Raw genomic sequence first — 18,155 nt, 5'->3', positions numbered from 1 at the left:
TGGTAAATTGCATTTTGTTCAAAAGAAAGGAAAAAACTTTTTGCTAATGCACTTCACAACCAAAATTAGTCTACTAGTTCTATCTACTAGTTCTAACTAGTCTACCAGTTTATCAAGCCAGGTATTTTTTTATACATTTTTTCACACACATTACTTGTCATTGTTGATGAAGCTGTTAGTGTAATCAAGACAGTAATTAGGATCACTAACAGAGGCCTCCATGATGGTGTGTCCTTTTCAAAGGAGTCGAGGAAGACTGGCAACAACGGAGGTGTGATAATGGGGCAGACGAAGTGGTCTTCTGGTCAGGCTCCGGAGACGGGCACATCGTGCACCACTCCCTAGCATACTACTCGCCAATGTCCAGTCTCTTGACAACAAGGTAGATGAAATCCGATCAAGGGTAGCATTCCAGAGAGACATAAGAGACTAACGTTCTTTGCTTCACGGAAACATGGCTTACTCAAGACACGCTATCGGAGTCGGGTACAGCCAGCTGGTTTCTTCACACATCGCGCTGACAGAAACAAGCATCTTTCTGGTAAGAAGAAGGGTGGGGGGTATGCCTTATGATTAATGAGACGTGGTGTGATCATAACAACATACAGGAATTCACCTGACTTAGAATTCCTCACAATCAAATGTCGACCTCTTTATCGACCAAGAGAATTCTCTTCAATTATAATCACAGCCGCATATATTCCCCAAGCAGACACATCGATGGCCCTGAACGAACTTCATGTAAACTGGAAACCACATATCCTGAGGCTGCATTCATTGTAGCTGGGGATTTTAACAAGGCTAATCTGAAAACAAGGCTCCCTAAATTCTATCAGCATATCGATTGTGCAACCAGGGCTGGTAAAACCCTGGATCATTGTTATTCTAACTTCCACGACGCATATAAGGCCCTCCCCACCCTCCGGAAAAGCTGACCACGACTCCATTTTGTGGCTCCCAGCCTATAGACAAGCTCAGGTCTGTTCAATGCTGGTCCGACCAATCTGATTCCACGCTTCAAGATTGCTTCGATCACGTGGACTGGGATATGTTCCGCATTGCGGCAAACAACAACATTGACGAATACGCTGATTCGGTGAGCGAGTTTGTTAGCAAGTGCATCGGCGATGTCGTAAACACAGCAACTATTAAAACATTCCCAAACCAGAAACCGTGGATTGATGGCAGCATTCGCTCGAAACTGAAAGCGTGAACCACTGCTTTTAATCAGGGCAAGGTGACCGGAAATATGACCGAATATAAACAGTGTAGCTATTCCCTCCGAAAGGCAATCAAACAAGCTAAGCGTCAGTATAGAGACAAAGTAGAGTCGCAATTCAACGGCTCAGACACAAGAGTTATGTGGCAGGGTCTACAGTCAATCATGGATTACAAAAAGAAAACCAGACCCGTCGCGGACCACGATGTCTTGCTTCCAGACAGACTAAAACACTTTTTTGCTTGCTTTGAGGACAATACGGTGCCACTGACATGGCCCACTACCAAAACCTGTGGACTCTCCTTCACTGCAGCCGACGTGAGTAAAACATTTAAGCGTGTTAACCCTCGCAAGGCTGCAGGCCCAGACGGCATCCCCAGCCGCGTCCTCAGAGCATGCGCAGACCAGCTGGCTGGTGTGTTTACGGACATATTCAATCAATCCTTATCCCAGTCTGCTGTTCCCACATGCTTCAAGAGGGCCACCATTGTTCCTGTTCCCAATAAAGCTAAGGTAACTGAGCTAAACGACTACTGCCCCGTAGCACGCACTCCCGTCATCATGAAGTGCTTTGAGAGACGAGTCAAGGACCATATCACCTCCACCCTACCTGACACCCTAGACCCACTCCAATTTGCTTACCGCCCCAATAGGTCCATAGACGACGCAATCACAACCACACTGCCCTAACACATCTAAACAAGAGGAATACCTATGTGAGAATGCTGTTCATCGACTACAGCTCAGCGTTTAACACCATAGTACCCTCCAAACTCGTCTCGACCCTGCCCTGTGCAACTGGGTACTGGACTTCCTGACGGCCCGCCCCCAGGTGGTGAGGGTAGGTAACAACATCTCCACCCCACTGATCCTCAACACTGGGGCCCCACAAGGGTGCGTTCTCAGCCCTCTTCTGTACTTCCTGTTCCCCCACGACTGCGTGGCCATGCACGCCTCCAACTCAATCATCAAGTTTGCAGACGACACTACAGTGGTAGGCTTGATTACCAACAACGACAAGACAGCCTACAGGGAGGAGGTGAGGGCCCTCGGCGTGTGGTGTCAGGAAAATAACCTCACACTCAATGTCAATAAAACAAAGGAGATGATCGTGGACTTCAGGAAACAGCAGAGGGAGCACCCCCCCCCCCCTATCCACATCGACGGGACAGTAGTGGAGAGGGTAGTAAGTTTGAAGTTCCTCGGCGCACACATCACGGACAAACTGAATTAGTCCACCCACACAGACAGCGTGGTGAAGGCAGCGCAGCAGCACCTCTTCAACCTCAGGAGGCTGAAGAAATGCGGCTTGTCACCAAAAGCACTCACAAACTTCTACAGATGCACAATCGAGAGCATCCTGTCGGGATGTATCACCGCCTGGTACGGCAACTATTCCGCCCACAACCGTAAGGCTCTCCAGAGGGTAGTGAGGTCTGCACAACGCATCACCGGGGGAAAACTACCTGCCCTCCAGGACACCTACACCACCCGATGTCACAGGAAGGCCAAAAAGATCATCAAGGACAACAATCACCTGAGCCACTGCCTGTTCACCCCGATATAATCCAGAAGGCGAGGTCAGTACAGGTGCATCAAAGCAGGGACCGAGAGACTGAAAAACAGCTTCTATCGCAAGGCCATCAGACCGTTAAACAGCCACCACTAACATTGAGTGGCTGCTGCCAACACACTGACTCAACTCCAGCCACTTTTAAAATGGAAAAATTGATGAAACTTTAAACAATGCCACTTCATATAATGTTTACATACCCTACATTACTCATCTCATATGTATATACTGTACTCGATACCATCTACTGCATATTGCCTATGCTGTTGTGTACCATCACTCATTCATATATTTTTATGTACATATTCTTCATTCCTTTACACTTGTGTATAAGGTAGTTGTTGTGAAATTGTTAGGTTAGATGACTCGTTGGTTATTACTGCATTGTCGGAACTAGAAGCACAAGCATTTTGCTGCACTCGCATTAACATCTGCTAACCATGTGTATGTGACAAATAAAATTTGATTTGGTAGCATTGCCTTTAAATTGTTTAACTTGGGTCAAATGTTTTGGGTAGCCTTCCACAAGCTTCCCACAATAAGTTGGGTGAATTTTGGCACATTCCTCCTGACAGAGTTGGTGAAACTGAGGTTTGTGGGCCTCCTTGCCCGCACACGCTTAGTTCTGCCCACAAATTTGAAAGTATGCTTGGGGTCATTCTCCATTTCGAAGACCAATTTGCGACCAAGCTATAACTTTAACTGATGTCCTGAGATGTTGTTTCAATATATCTACATCATTTTCCTTCCTCATGATGCCATCTATTTTGTGAAGTGCCCCAGTCTCTCCTGCAGCAAAGCACCCCCACAACATGATGCTGCCACCCCTGTGCTTCACGGTTGGGATGGTGTTCTTCGGCTTGGCACACATTTTAATTGAAATGCATTCCAGGTGACTACCTCATGAAGCTGGTTGAGGGTCTGCAAAGCTGCCATCAAGGCAAAGTGTGACTACTTTGAAGAATCTGAAATATAAAATAGATTTTGATTTGTTTAACACTATTTTGGTTACTACATGATTCCATATGTGTTATTTCATAGTTTTGATGTCTTCACTATTATTCTACTATGTAGAAAAAACCCTTGAATGAGTAGGGGTGTCCACCTACACCTAGACTCTATCCACTCAGGCCAGTACATGGTCCCCATGCTTGTGAAGTTGTGGACCCCACTGTATATACATAACTAGCAGTCTATGGTCTAGTTAGAGGTATACTCAACAAACTCCAACCACTTATTCTGCATGGTAGGGTCTTTTTGGCAGGGCAAGTAAACCATAGTTGGCTGTGCATCCTTCTGGAAGCATGCATTGTCGCATGGTCAATCTGAATAGGGCATTTTTAGTCTCAAAACGGCCGTGATCCTTTGAACGTGTTCGGGGAGAGGAAACAACGAAGCGCCGTTCAATGAAGGGAAGCAAAGTGGGCGGAGGGGCCATTTGTATGTGGAGCTTGGCAAAAGACATCATTCATGGTTGACATAATTATAATCCAAACCCAACCTCCATTTACTCGTGACGCACTCAGGTTCCAAACTCCGAGACTGACTTTATGATAAATTATTCTATTTACATGTTGTAGTCCATTTTGACACTAGAATAAATGTTTCTGACATATATTGATAACACATACTCCATTTTCAAAGGGATTAGTTGTTTTTTAGGGGCAGTTGTTAATGTGATAAACAGATTTGTTTCTTTGCACCCCATGTATGGAACAATCTACAGAGTTCCCTACAACTTGATGTACTGGTGCCTCTCGGCAATTGAAATTGTTGGTTGGGGACATCTTTGCTGAGGAATGTCAGTGTTTCTTGAGTGTGTTTGTAATTTTGTATATTTGTATTATATTGTATTTTGACGTTTGAGTACATGCTGAGCAAAGAGACCTTGGTTTCAATGGTGACTCCCTGTTAAAAAAAAGGTCAAATAAATAAGTGACTTGGCAATACATGGTAATTACAGATAAGGTATACACATCAATGGATACATTTGGATAATAACACCACAAAGTAGGTGTGACTACATCTGTGCAACTCAGTTGTGACCAGATACTTTGTTTCTTGGTAGGTAATTGCAAAAACAGTAACACAAGAATTTAAAAAGGGACATCCAATTGGAACAGCACAACAAAAAATCTCAATAAAAACACAGAACTGATGCTACTGCCATGACAAAAGGTGGTGACTAGAGATCCAGACAGTAGCTTGGCTGTGCAGACTGCCTTTTTAAGGAGTCCCCTAGGCAGCTTGAAAAACAACTAGGGGCTCTCCTTTAGGGGCCGGGTTCTCTGGTGTTCTATCTTCTCTTCCATCCCCTCCATCCCTCCCAGATACAAAAGCAGAAACCATAGACAACTCCTTTGCACGCTGCCCCTTTATTTTTTCTCTCTAAATAAGGCAGCCTTATCAGAGTTCCTGTCATTTCAGCCCCATTCCCAAACATCCCCTGCTCCGCTATGGCAGTGGGGAGCAGCAGGCCTGCACATTCTTTTCCCTTGTATGGGTAAACGCCTGAGCTGGGCCAGCTCTGTTTGGGACAGCCGATTGGCCAGGGGAGGAGTGGGAGGGGCCGGTTAGCAGACTGATGCTTTAAACAAACTTTTCAGCAGAGCTGCCTGCTTCCCTTCCAACTAAACAGTGAGACCCAGACAAAGAGCTAGGAGGACTCCTGAAACAACTACTATTCCCTTGAAGCCAAGGTAAGATACGTTTTTTCTTCCATTTTGCCTTCTGTTTTAATGTTGTTTAGTTGAGTGGGATTTATGTTGGGATTAGATTTGTGGCACTTCAACACATTAGCCAGAGTTGTATGGGAAACTGTCAACAGTGGTAAGAGCTGGGCTAAAGGTGGGGGTGGGATAGGGTTTCTGAGTTCACCTTGTATGCCAAAAGTAACCGTCATAGGTTTAGGGTCATCTGGAGTAGCGTCTCATCATGCTGGTGCTCTGTAGTCCCCACAACTTGTGGAAGGAAGGCTTTACTAATGTACTCCCATCATCACACCAGATTAGACAGTGGAATTTCACCACTCTGTGACCCACAAACTCAGTCTCACTTCTAATCTAAAGCCTGTCATGTTGAGCTGTTTTCAGACAAGAGGTTGGTTAGGTTTGTTGGACTGTGTAGCGTTGTGAAACGACCCCAGTGCTGACCCCTCGGTAGTAGTAGTGACCTGTGGTGAAAGGTTAGGTGGTCAGGTCAAGACTTGAGTGATTGACTGTCTGGTGACTAACAGTCTGAGTGAGTGTAAATGTCTGCAACACAGAGGGGAGGGATACATAGAGTGCATTGGGCAAGGATGAGGTACACTAATAAACAGTTATCAGAGAATAGCACAACACACAAACCAATGATTGAGTTGATCCTGAAACGTTTTCAAGACCTCATCGGTGAGTCAGACAGTCGAGAGTGCTGAGGAATTCAATAGGTTTCAGAAGCAGTGAGGTCATTGGGGCGTAGAAATCCACTTGAATGTTACACACAAAGGTTGGCAAACACAGGTTTCCAAGGTGGCTTCAGATTGAAGAGATTTAGTTAGTTGGGATTAGATGAGGGGGTTTGGACTAGATTAATTGATCCATTTTAACAGTTGTGCTAGCCTTCACTACAAGGGGATAGGGATCTCGTTGTCCCTTGGCCTCTGGAGTCACACAAGAATGTGAAAGATAACGGGAACATTCCAGAATTCCACCGATTTAATGTTTACAGGAAGTCAGTTAACTTGGCACTGAAAGTCACTTCTTCTAACAATCTCATTTTTGAACAGCCCCCTTTGTCATAGTGGTGTGTTATAAAGCTCTGGAAAAGAGGACTGTGAGAACTTCTGGGAAGAAACAGTTGCCCCCTGGCCCAAAATCCTAATCATCTTCGAATTCCTTCATCCTCTGAAAAGGAGCTGGACAATGTTTTGTTTTGGGCTTCCTCACGTAGCAGCAGGGAGAATTAGCAAACTTTCACACTCCCTCAGATCTCTGTTACCTCTGATGGCAAGCAGAGAGAACAAAACAGAGTAAAGTAAACAAACCTAATTAAAACAAACAAGCAACTGCTTGGAGTGTAATGCTGTGTGATTGTCAACTTTGTTAGTGACGGCATAAGGTGCAGGTTTTACACACAGGCCTGTTTACTTCTACTGGGTCATATACAGTTGGCTGGCTGATAACAGTAGGGATGCTTTGCATTGGAGATCTTGACCAGGTTGAAATGTGGTTACATATTAGAGCACTGTCTGTTATTGCAGGTTGATCCAATTGGGAAAATGACTGTCCCTTTGTACCAGAGAGAGGCAGAGAGAGAGAGCAATAAAGGACAGTGAAGATAGGCAAATGACGAGCCTTAGCTAACATAGACTTCCAAGGAAGTCTGAGTATTGCCTCCGAAACCAACTTTGGAGAAATATTCTAACCACTCATGGCTTATGAACTGGAAACAAGTAATGCAATATGTTTACCTGTTCGCCTTCATATGTTCCAGTTGTTCCGTGTTAACAACCTCATCAAGTCTATGTCCAGAGCAGAGTTGCCCGCAACATATGAAGGTGGACTGGTAGACATATTACGTAACTTGTTTCTGCAGAACCCTCAAGTTACAAGTAACCGTGTTAACAACTAGTAGGGGTGAAACAGTAGATTTTTGTTTATAATACCTGAATTTGGACGATAACACTCATTTTAATTTAAGTTTTATAACGTTCTCCTGTTTGTTTTTTTGCCTGAACACAATCACTATTTAGTGTTCTACCATTCTACAACCTGCTATCACACGCACACACGTTGTTCCAATCTATCCCTCAAAAAAGGCTTGCTAAATGAGTATTTGCAGTGCATCCCGAAACATCAGACCCCTTGACTTTTTCCACTTTGTTACAGCCTCATTCTAAAATAGATTAAATCATTTCCCCCCTCAATCTACACACAATACCCTATGACAAACCCAAAACAGGTTTTTATACATTTTTTACACAAAACAAATGAAATTTTACATTTAAATAAGTATTCAGACTCTTTACTCAGTACTTTGTTGAAGCACCTTTGGCAGCGATTACAGCATCGACTCTTCTTGGGTATGATGCTACAAGCTTGGCACACCTGTATTTGGGGAGTTATTCCCATTCTTCTCTGCAGATCCTCTCAAGCACTGTCAGGTTGTATGGGGAGCATTGCTGCAGGTCTCTCCAGAGATGTTCGATTGGGTTCAAGTCCGGGCTCTGGCTGGGGTACTCAAGAACATTCAGAGATTTGTCACGAAGCCCCTCCTGCGTTGTCTTGGCTGTGTGCTTAGGGTCATTGTCCTGTTAGGTGAACATTCACCCCATTCTGAGGTTCTGAGCGCTCTGTGGCAGGTTTTCAGCAAGGATCACTCTGTACTGCTACATTAATCTTTCCCTCAATACTAACTAGTCCCCCAGTCCCTGCCACTGAAAAACATCCCCACATTGTGATGCTGCCACCACCATGCTTCACCGTAGGGATGGTGCCAGGTTTCCTCAAGAACATGAGGCTTGGCATTCAGGCCAAAGCATCCTGTTTCCATTGGTCTGAGTCCTTTAAGTACCCTTTGGCAAATTCCAAGTGGGCTGTCATGTGTCTTTTCCCGAGGAGTGGCTTCTGTCTGGCCACTCTACCATAAAGGCCTGATTGGTGGAGTGCTACAGAGATGGGAGAACCTTCCATAAGGACAACCATTTCCACGTAGGAACTCTGGAGCTCTGTCAGTGACCATCAGGTTCTTGGTCACCTCCGTGCCCAAGTCCCTTCTCCCCCCTTTTGCTCAGTTTGGCCAGGTGGCTAGCTCTAGGAAGAGTCTTGGTGGTTCCAAACTTCTTCCATTTAAGAATGATGGCGGCCTCTGTGGACCTTCAATGCTGCAGAAACTTTTCAGTACCCTTCCCCAGATCTGTGCCTCGACGTAATCCTGTCTTGGAGCTCTAAGGACAATTCCTTCGACCACATGGCTTGGTTTTTGCTCTGACATACAATGTTGACTGTACGACCTTATATAGACAGGTGTGTGCCTTTCCAAATCATGTCCAATCAATTGAATTTACCACAGGTGGACTCCAATCAAGTTGTAAAAACACCTAAAGGATGATCAATGGAAAATTGAGCTCAATTTTGAGTCTCATAGCAAAGGGTCTGAATAATTATGTAAATAAGGTATGTTGTTTTTTTTGCTACAATTTCTAAAAACCTGTTTTCGCTTTGTCATTATGGGGTATTGTGTGTAGATTATTTATTTTTTAAATCCATTTTAGAATAAGGCTGTAACATAAAAAAAATGTGGACAAAGGGAAGGGGTCTGATTTACTTTCCAAATTAACTGTATATCTTCTGTACTTAATGCCAGTAGAGAGAGAAACAATAGATACTCAGTCACTAATCAGTCACTGATTCAAATCCAACATATTTCTTTAATTACCTGTTCCTTCCTGCATGGCATTGGCTCTCTCATAATCAGCATTCTGAAGTGCCACCACCCAGCAGCACTATCATCTCCTGTACACACTTCCTCAATGATGCACACTGAGCCCCGCGTGTGAGTGACAGGTCTAAATTTGGCCCGTTCTCCAGGAAAGCAGGTGGCCGTCTTTTGTCATCTTGACACTGTTCACTGCAGGTGACACTTTAGGGGTAGCACCACCGGTGTCTTCAGTGCATTGACAGAGAAAGTATGGTTTGGAGGTTGATGGCATGATCTTTCTCACAAATGCAGAGAAACTGAAGATGGTAGAGATGCACGACATAGTGAACATAACGGAATCGGACGATATTAGCTAAAAATGCCAACGTCAGTATAGACCCGATGTATAGTTTAACGCCGATGTCAAAGCTACCGTGCATACCTATATAATGTAGGTCCATGGCATAATGACGCAACATAATATTTTGCGCAACACTAACCTAAACTAGCCCACAATGTCTGCTTTGTGGATTGTCTGCTTTGTGGATTTCAGCGAGACAACTCGAAAGCGAAGATAACAGACAGATCACCAACCATTTAGAATCCCACCGTAGCTTCTCCACGATGCAATCTGGTTTCCGAGCTGGTCATGGGTGCACCTCAGCCACGCTCAAGGTCCTAAACAATATCATAACCACCATCGATAAAAGACAGTACTGTGCAGCCGTCTTCATCAACCTGGCCAAGGCTTTCGACTCTGTCAATCAATTCTTATTGCCAGACTCAATAGTCTTGGTTTCTCAAATGACTGCCTCGCCTGGTTCACCAACTACTTCTCGGAGTTCATTGTGTCAAATCGGAGGGCCTGTTGTCCAGACCTCTGGCAGTCTATGGGGGTGTCACAGGGTTCAATTCTTGGGCCGACTCTTTCCTCTGTATATATCAATGATGTCACTCTTGCTGCTGGTGATTCTCTGATCCACCTCTATGCAGACGACACCATTCTGTATACATCTGGCCCTTCTTTGGACACTGTGTTAACAAACATCCAAACAAGCTTCAATGCCATACAACACTCCTTGTAAAACTAAATGCATGCTCTTCAACCGATTGCTGCCTGCACCCGACCGACCAGCATCACTACTCTGGACGGTTCTGACTTAGAATATGTGGACAACTACAAATACCAAGGTGTCTGGTGAGACTGTAAACTCTCCTTCCAGACTCACATTAAGCATCTCCAATCCAAAATGATATCTAGAATTGGCTTCCTATTTCGCAGCAAAGGCTCCTTCACTCATGCTGCCAAACATAACCTTGTAAAACTGACTATCCTACCGATCCTTGACTCCGGCGATGTCATTTACAAAATGGCTTCCAACACTCAACAAATTGGATGTAGTCTATCACAGTGCCATCCGTTTTGTCACCAAAGCCCCATATACTACCTACCATTGCGACCTGTACGCTCTCGTTGGCAGGTCCTCGCTACATATTCGTTGCCAAACCCACTAGCTCCAGGTCATCTATAAGTTTTTGCTAGGTAAAGCCCCGCCTTATCTCAGCTCACTGGCCACCATAGCAACACCCACCCGTAGCACTAGCTCCAGCAGGTATATTTTACTGGTCATCCCCAAAGCCAACACCTCCTTTGGCCGCCTTCCAGTTCTCTGCTGCCAATGACTGGTCAGAGAGCTGATGTGTTGTGCACTGAAGTCCACAAGCGAAGGGAAGAGGTGAGAGGAAGAGAGTGCGTAGAGGCGAGAAGGAATTGTATAACGATTTGGCTGCTATGAAAGTGAACTGTGTTTGCATGTGATCAGGGGTGTATTAATTCCGTTGATTCTGTTAAAATGTTTCTTAAAACGGAAGCGAACAAAACGGAGATAAACATACCTGAATTTGTCCAATAGAAACTCCCATTTGCAACTGTTGGACTAATGATTACACCCTAGGTCAGCTAGATGCAGGCAAGATTGACACATTCAATACCACCTTGCACAAAGTCTGTCACCTTGATTACTCACATTTCTCTCAACTGTGCACCTATGTTGTAAACTTTCAGTCATAGGCTAGGTTGTAGCAACCTCATGATGGTTATAGGGAGAATTTGAGTGTCATGTAGTAAGTAGCCTAAACCTATTCTATTTACATTGAGCTGGGTGAATGGAATATGAATGACAGTCATCCAATATGCTCTAATAGAAATAAGGTCATGCTTCTAAAAAAATCATCTTAAACGGCACTGACCGTCACTAACTCATGTATGATCATTTAAAATGCACATCGTAATGACACCGACTGATTTAGTCTTGTAAAGCATCACTGTCTACATTTTCACTTTATATACTCTTGTTGAGTGCCAAGCTTTATCCAAGAACATTTTTCTCAAATTATTTTTTGGGACATTCCCCTTTGACAATATGCAAGTCTATCTTTCATCTGACTAACTATCCATGTCCTATTCTGCAACCCGTAGGCCAATCCAACCACCACCATGTCGAGCAAACGCGCAAAGGGGAAGACCACCAAGAAGCGCCCCCAGAGGGCCACGTCCAACGTGTTCGCCATGTTTGACCAGTCTCAGATCCAGGAGTTCAAGGAGGCCTTCAACATGATCGACCAGAACCGAGATGGCTTCATCGACAAGGAGGATCTGCACGATATGCTGGCCTCACTGGGTAAGACACGGGCCAAAGGGGAACCCATTGGAAACTGTTGTTAGAGGGTTATTATATTCTAAACATCCCTTTTTCAGGACCCTGTCTTTCAAAGATAATTCATAAAAATCCAAATAACTTCACAAATCTTAATTAAAAAGGGTTTAAACACTGTTTCCCATGCTTGTTCAATGAACCATAAACAATTAATGAACATGCACCTGTGGAACGGTCGTTAAGACACTAACAGCTTACAGAGGGTAGGCAATTAAGGTCACAGTTATGAAAACTTAGGACACTAAAGAGACTTTTCTACTGACTGAGAAACACCAAAAGAAAGATGCCCAGGGTCCCTGCTCATCTGCGCGAACATGTGGTGTGTCACAGCATCATCAGACTGAGCTTACTGCCGTTGCAGGCAATCACAACGCTGTGCGTTACAGGGAAAACACCCCCCTCCCTCATGTGGTACCCTTCCTGCAGGATCATCCTGACATGACCGTCCAGCATGACAATTCCACCAGCCATACTGCTCGTTCTGTGAGTGATTTCCTGCAAGACAGGAATGTCAGTGTTCTGCCATGGCCTTCGAAGAGCCTGGATCTCAATCCCATTGAGGTCTAGGACCGTTTGGATTGGAGGGTGAGGGCTAGGGCCATTCCCCCCCAGAAACGTCTGTGAACTTGCAGGTGCCGTGGTGGGAGAGTGTGCTAACATCTGACAGCAAGAACTGGCAAAACTGGTGCAGTCCATGAGGAGATGCACTGCAGTACTTAATGCAGCTGGTGGCCACACCAGTTACTGACTGTTACTTTTGATTTTGGCCCCCTTTGTTCAGGGACACATTATTCAATTTATGTTAGTCACATGTCTGTGGAACTGTTTCAGCTTATGTCTCAGTTGTTGTATCTTGTTATGTTCATACAAATATTTACACATTTTAAGTTTTCTGAAAATAAACACAGTTGACAGTGAGAGGATGTTTATTTTTTTGCTGAGTTGATATACAAGGCCTAAACATTAAACTCATGAGTTGAAAATCAAATTGGCCACTCCCCACACAATGTTGAGTTTGAGTGACAGGAAGTAGAATTGAATTCAGTGCAATTAAAATAAATTCCACTCAGTCATAGAACATGAGTTTCATTGAATCTGTATTGCAACAGAAATGCATTTCCCAGCTAAACACTAGTATACTGTAAAATAGAGAGAGAACAATAAGCAGGCAGATCAATAATAACATTTAACCATAATCTATCAAAAAACAAAGCCTGACCTAATTAATCAATGGCTACTGTTGAACAAAATTCAGATTTGACTACTTAAAGACATGCTCCAGAACTTTGGCGATATCTAAGTATGTTTTAAACCTCCCACTTTGGGCTGGATGTGTCAATGTGTAGTTCATACATGAATATTCTATGAGCAGAATTACTGTCTTACCTAGTTTGAAAACAACTGTTTTTCTGTAAACTGTGCAGTGCCATTTTCCCCCACGTACGGTTGGCCAGCCCCCTAGAAATTTGAGTTCAGCCCCTCGCCATATGAGTGACAGCTAGCAAGAGGAACATCATGCACCCACAGCAGAGCGAGAGAGAGAGCAACGATGTGGTGCGCATATCTGCACAGTGTGAAATAGTATGCAATTTTCGGGAACCACTTTTGGCTAGTGAAGCTACTTTCAGAACTACCGGCTAAAAAGTATTCAAAAGACCGGAGAAGCGCTGAAATGTTGACCATGGTGTGTGTGTTTTGTTGTGTTTCTCAGGTAAGAACCCATCTGATGAGTACCTGGAGGGGATGATGGCTGAGGCGCCGGGGCCCATCAACTTCACCATGTTCCTCACTATGTTTGGAGAGCGCCTCAACGGCACTGACCCCGAGGACGTCATCCGCAACGCCTTCGCCTGCTTCGATGAGGAGGGCTCTGGTGAGACACACAAACACACACACAAGCACACACAAACACTCTCCAATGTCAACCCCTAGCCTCCACCATAACAACAACATCAAACGCTAAAAAGGAAAAACAAATGGGAAAATTATAGGAATTTAATGATACACAGATATGCATCAGTCCCTGGTTCATATGTTTAAAGTTGAACTATGCAGAAAATTCTCCACCTTTTCCTGGTTGCTAAAAATCCAATTTCAGTTTATGTAACAAAATAAGCTAGTCTAATGTAGAGAATCATTGTACCTAAACTGCTGTGAAATATATTTTTCATAACCAAAAATATTGTTTCAGCAGTTTGAAGCTGGTGTACAAAACCAAAAGTAAAAGCAAAAACAAAAGTTAAGAACCAGAAGCATAGAAATAGTGCACATATAACAGATCTACTGCTTCTTAGACTTGCTTTCAAGTAGGATGACAGATCAATAACTGACATTTCTATGTGAATTTGGTCAGCTCACCCAAAAAGTTATATATTGCCACTTTAAAAGGCCCATCTCAGAGGCATTTGCTGCAACTATTGAGTAATTCCTGTCAGTTGAAAATCATGATTTCAGAAAATGACTACCTGTCACGCTGTATAATGATAGGAGACAAGCGCAGGAATACATAACAGGATGTTTTATTTTCTCCACCCAAACAAAGAGTGAGGTATAAACCTCAAAATAATACACGGGACGAGACCCGTAAAAAAATAGTGCACAATAACACGTAGCATGGAAGCCGATACAACAGCACAGGTACTCACAAGACCAACGGACATGGTAACAATAACCGACAAGGACAATGGGGAACAGAGGGCTCATATATAACATACTAATCAGGGGGAATGGGAACCAGGTGTGCATAATGAGACAAGACAGCCCGGGGTTGGTGGTAATGAATCCAGTTCAGTGACGCCTTGAAGGCCGGTGGCATAGACCTCCGGATCAGTGACACTACCAGCCTACCTGTCAAGAGATGAGTCTCAGTTAAACCGTGCCTATATGAGCTGTTGATAGCTATGTATCAATGCATTATCTAAGTTGCGGCCGCAAATCCGTCATAGAAATAGAAAGAATATTGCTGGTAATATGGATAGAGTAACTACTGAGCGGTTCTTCTTTAAAGTTTTATGGCAGACTACACCTATTGGTGTATTGCCCCGCCTACTGTACAGGGTATTGAAATAAAACAAAAGTAATATATTAAATTGCGGGAAGGGATAATACAAAAATAAATCAAAATAACCATCCCACATTCAGTCACATTCAAATCACAATCCTACTCAGGCTCGGGTGCCTGTGAGGACGGAGCATTCATCGACAGGATTCCTTGTAATGCCTGCAGAAAAGTAACCAAAAAACGCTCAGCCGCACTCTCAATGATGCCTATCTTCTCTGTGCAGTTGATAACCAAAGTAATAAATTCTACAAAGTCCACTTTCTTAACATGCAACATGTCAGGATCCCTCTGTTGACAAGGAACATCATCTTGTGTCTCTACTCCTATTACCATTTCTTATTGAACTTAATGCCTTTCTTCCATTCTTCTCAATGCCACTGGATAGGAGAAATTCTGGACAGACATTATTCTTGCCACCTCTGTCTCCTTCACCCTAACAGGACACTTCAGAAATTCGGGTGCATGTTCACCACCACATTTGCAGCATTTAGGCTTAGCTGGCATATAATACTCCTCCTGTCTACATAGTAGAGGTCAACCGATTAATCGGAATGGGTGATTAATTAGGGCCGATTTCAAGTTTTCATTACAATCGGTAATCGGCATTTTTGGACACCGATCATGGCCGATTACGTTGCACTCCACGAGGAGACTGCGTGGCAGACTGACTACTTGTTTTGCGAGTGCAGCAAGGAGCCAAGGTAAGGTGCAAGCTAGCATTAAACATATCTTATAAAAAACAATCAATCTCAAGATAATCACTAGTTAACTACACAAGGTTGATGATATTACTAGTTTATCTAGCTTGTCCTGCATTGCATATAATCGATGCGGTGCCTGTTCATTTATCATTGAATCATAGCCTACTTCGCCAAACGGGTGATTTAACAAGCGCATTAGCGAAAAAAGCACTGTCGTTGCACCAATGTGTACTTAACCATAAACATTAACGCCTTTCTTGAAATCAATACACAAGTAAATATTTTTAAACCTGCATATTTAGTTAATATTGCCTGCTAACATGAATTTCTTTTACCTAGGGAAATTGAGTCACTACTTTTGCGTACTGTGCAACAGAGTCAGGGTATATGCAGCAGTTTGGGCCACCTGGCTCGTTGCAAACTGTGTGAAGACTATTTCTTCCTAACAAAGACAGCCAAAAAAAGCGCATTTACACAGAAGTATATATTTTTTAAACCTGCATATTTAGTTAAAAGAAATCCAGGTTAGCAGGCAATATCAAATTATGGAAATTTTGTCACTTCTCTTGCGTTCATTGCACACAGTCAGGGTATATGCAACAGTTTAGGCCCCCTGGCTTGTTGCAAACTAATTTGACATGATTTTTTATTAATTATGACACAACATTGAAGGTTGTGCAATGTAACAGGAATATTTAGACTTATGGATGCCACCCATTAGATAAAATATGGAGCGGTTAACTCTCACGCCCAATAACTCTCCCCTGTTTGCAGGGGTGATCCACGAGGACCACCTGAGGGAGCTGCTGACCACCATGGGTGACCGCTTCACCGACGAGGAGGTGGACGAGCTGTTTCGCGAGGCGCCCATCGACAAGAAAGGCAACTTCAACTACGCCGAGTTCACTCGCATCCTCAAACACGGTGCCAAGGACAAGGACGACATGTAGAGAGACAGGCGACTGCCTCGCGGCCCACACACATACAGTGCTTTCTAGCTGGGATGGACTCCTCTTCAGTAAGTTTTATTGTCAATGGTGATTATCCATTGAGGAGGAGTGTATCTCAGCTAAATGCATCTTAACAAGTCTTTAGTGGCTTCGTCTCCATATGTCCTTTCTGTAATTCGTAGTCTCTCATAAACCAGTGCAGATGAAGGAAAGGTGACAAAGTGGTAGGAAGCCGTGTTAGACTTATAAGATGCACTGAACACCTTTGTGTGTGTGTGTGTGTACTGGCCAAGTTTACCTCTCCTTCTCTCACATCAGCACCAGCACTGCCTTTGTAAGAAACTGCACCTTCTATCCAGAAGCTGTGTTGGAAAACCACATTTTAAAAGGACTATTTTGTTCTATTCATGTAATGTTTTTGACAATCAAAGCAGGTTATAGTTTACCCTCATTGCTTAAATGCTTATTATTCCACCTTTTGTTTGACATGCTTCTCGTCGTATCCCCTTGTCAGCTGGTCAGGTCTATTCTAACTATGCCTGCATTGATGCATCAAAATCATTAAAGTTGGAACACTCAACATGAATGTTGTTGAAGGATTGGACATGTTAAAAAAAAAAAGAGGCCAGGGGCAACGTTGTGGAGGAAGTCAGCCTAGAAATTGTGTTTTGCCGAGCAAAGTCTTATGCGTTGCCCTTCCAAGGAGGATGAAGAGCAGAAGGAAATGGTCAGGCTGGGTTGTTTGGGTTGAAATGTTGTGGAAGAGTAGCATGCCTGTAAAGTCATGTCCTTTATTCCAAGATGAAGAGTTGTTTCAATGTCCTGCTGCATTCAGTGCAGCAGCTGTGTACCTTTTTATATTCTGTATTGGAGAAAATAAAAGACATTCCCATACCAAAAGTACCGATTTGATTTCCTCACATTGCAGTTTTGACACCATTTTGACAAGTGATAAAATTAAGTAGTCCACTATAATGAAACACTGGATCCCACTTGTGAACGGTTTTAGTAAAAAGCGGCAGATAGTGTTTCAAGAGCCACTGAGCCTTTAAGGTCAATAATATCTAGATATCTAAAAGGGCTGTCATTCTCTCGTTGTAACGTATACGCTGCGAGTCAGGAAGCAGATGCAAAAGGTGAGTTTAATAAGAATCCTAAAGATAAAAACAGGAGAAGTGTACAGAACTTGAACAAAACCAATACTGATGACTGGGGGATAAATAAAAGGGAGAAAACCAGGGTGATGATGAGGTCCAGGTGTGCGTAACGATTGCCAGGACCGGTAGTTAGTAGATCGGCAACGTAGAGGTGTTTCTGGGTCTGGGTGTTTCAGCAACGGGCGGAGGTGAAACACCCCTTCAATAGATGGAAGGTCTCATCGGCTGCAGGACTCCACAGCCACTTAAGGGGACCACCCTTGAGGTGAGAGGAGCGGCGATGGAGTTGCAGTTATTAATGAAGCGGCTGTAGAAGTTGGCAAACCACCCCAAAAAAAGTTGTAGTCCCTTTATGGTGGTTGGGACTGGTACCATCCT

The 18,155-nt window shown here is 43.7% G+C and overlaps 1 protein-coding gene across 1 annotated transcript; it reads left to right on the top strand.

Moving 5' to 3' along the window:
• Positions 1-5,382: 5,382 nt before the first annotated feature.
• Positions 5,383-17,520, top strand: LOC135539619 (myosin regulatory light polypeptide 9). Its single transcript, XM_064965610.1, has 4 exons — positions 5,383-5,491; positions 11,671-11,872; positions 13,620-13,781; positions 16,445-17,520. Exons 2-4 carry the CDS (start codon positions 11,689-11,691, stop codon positions 16,618-16,620), a joined length of 522 nt encoding a protein of 173 aa, XP_064821682.1. The 5' UTR covers positions 5,383-5,491; positions 11,671-11,688; the 3' UTR covers positions 16,621-17,520.
• Positions 17,521-18,155: the final 635 nt, after the last annotated feature.

The sequence above is a fragment of the Oncorhynchus masou genome, chromosome 5 (assembly GCF_036934945.1).
Source record: "Oncorhynchus masou masou isolate Uvic2021 chromosome 5, UVic_Omas_1.1, whole genome shotgun sequence".
Classification (NCBI taxonomy): Eukaryota; Metazoa; Chordata; class Actinopteri; order Salmoniformes; family Salmonidae; genus Oncorhynchus; species Oncorhynchus masou.
The sequence above is the reverse complement of the archived record's forward strand: the minus strand, read 5'-3'. Positions and strand labels throughout refer to the sequence as shown.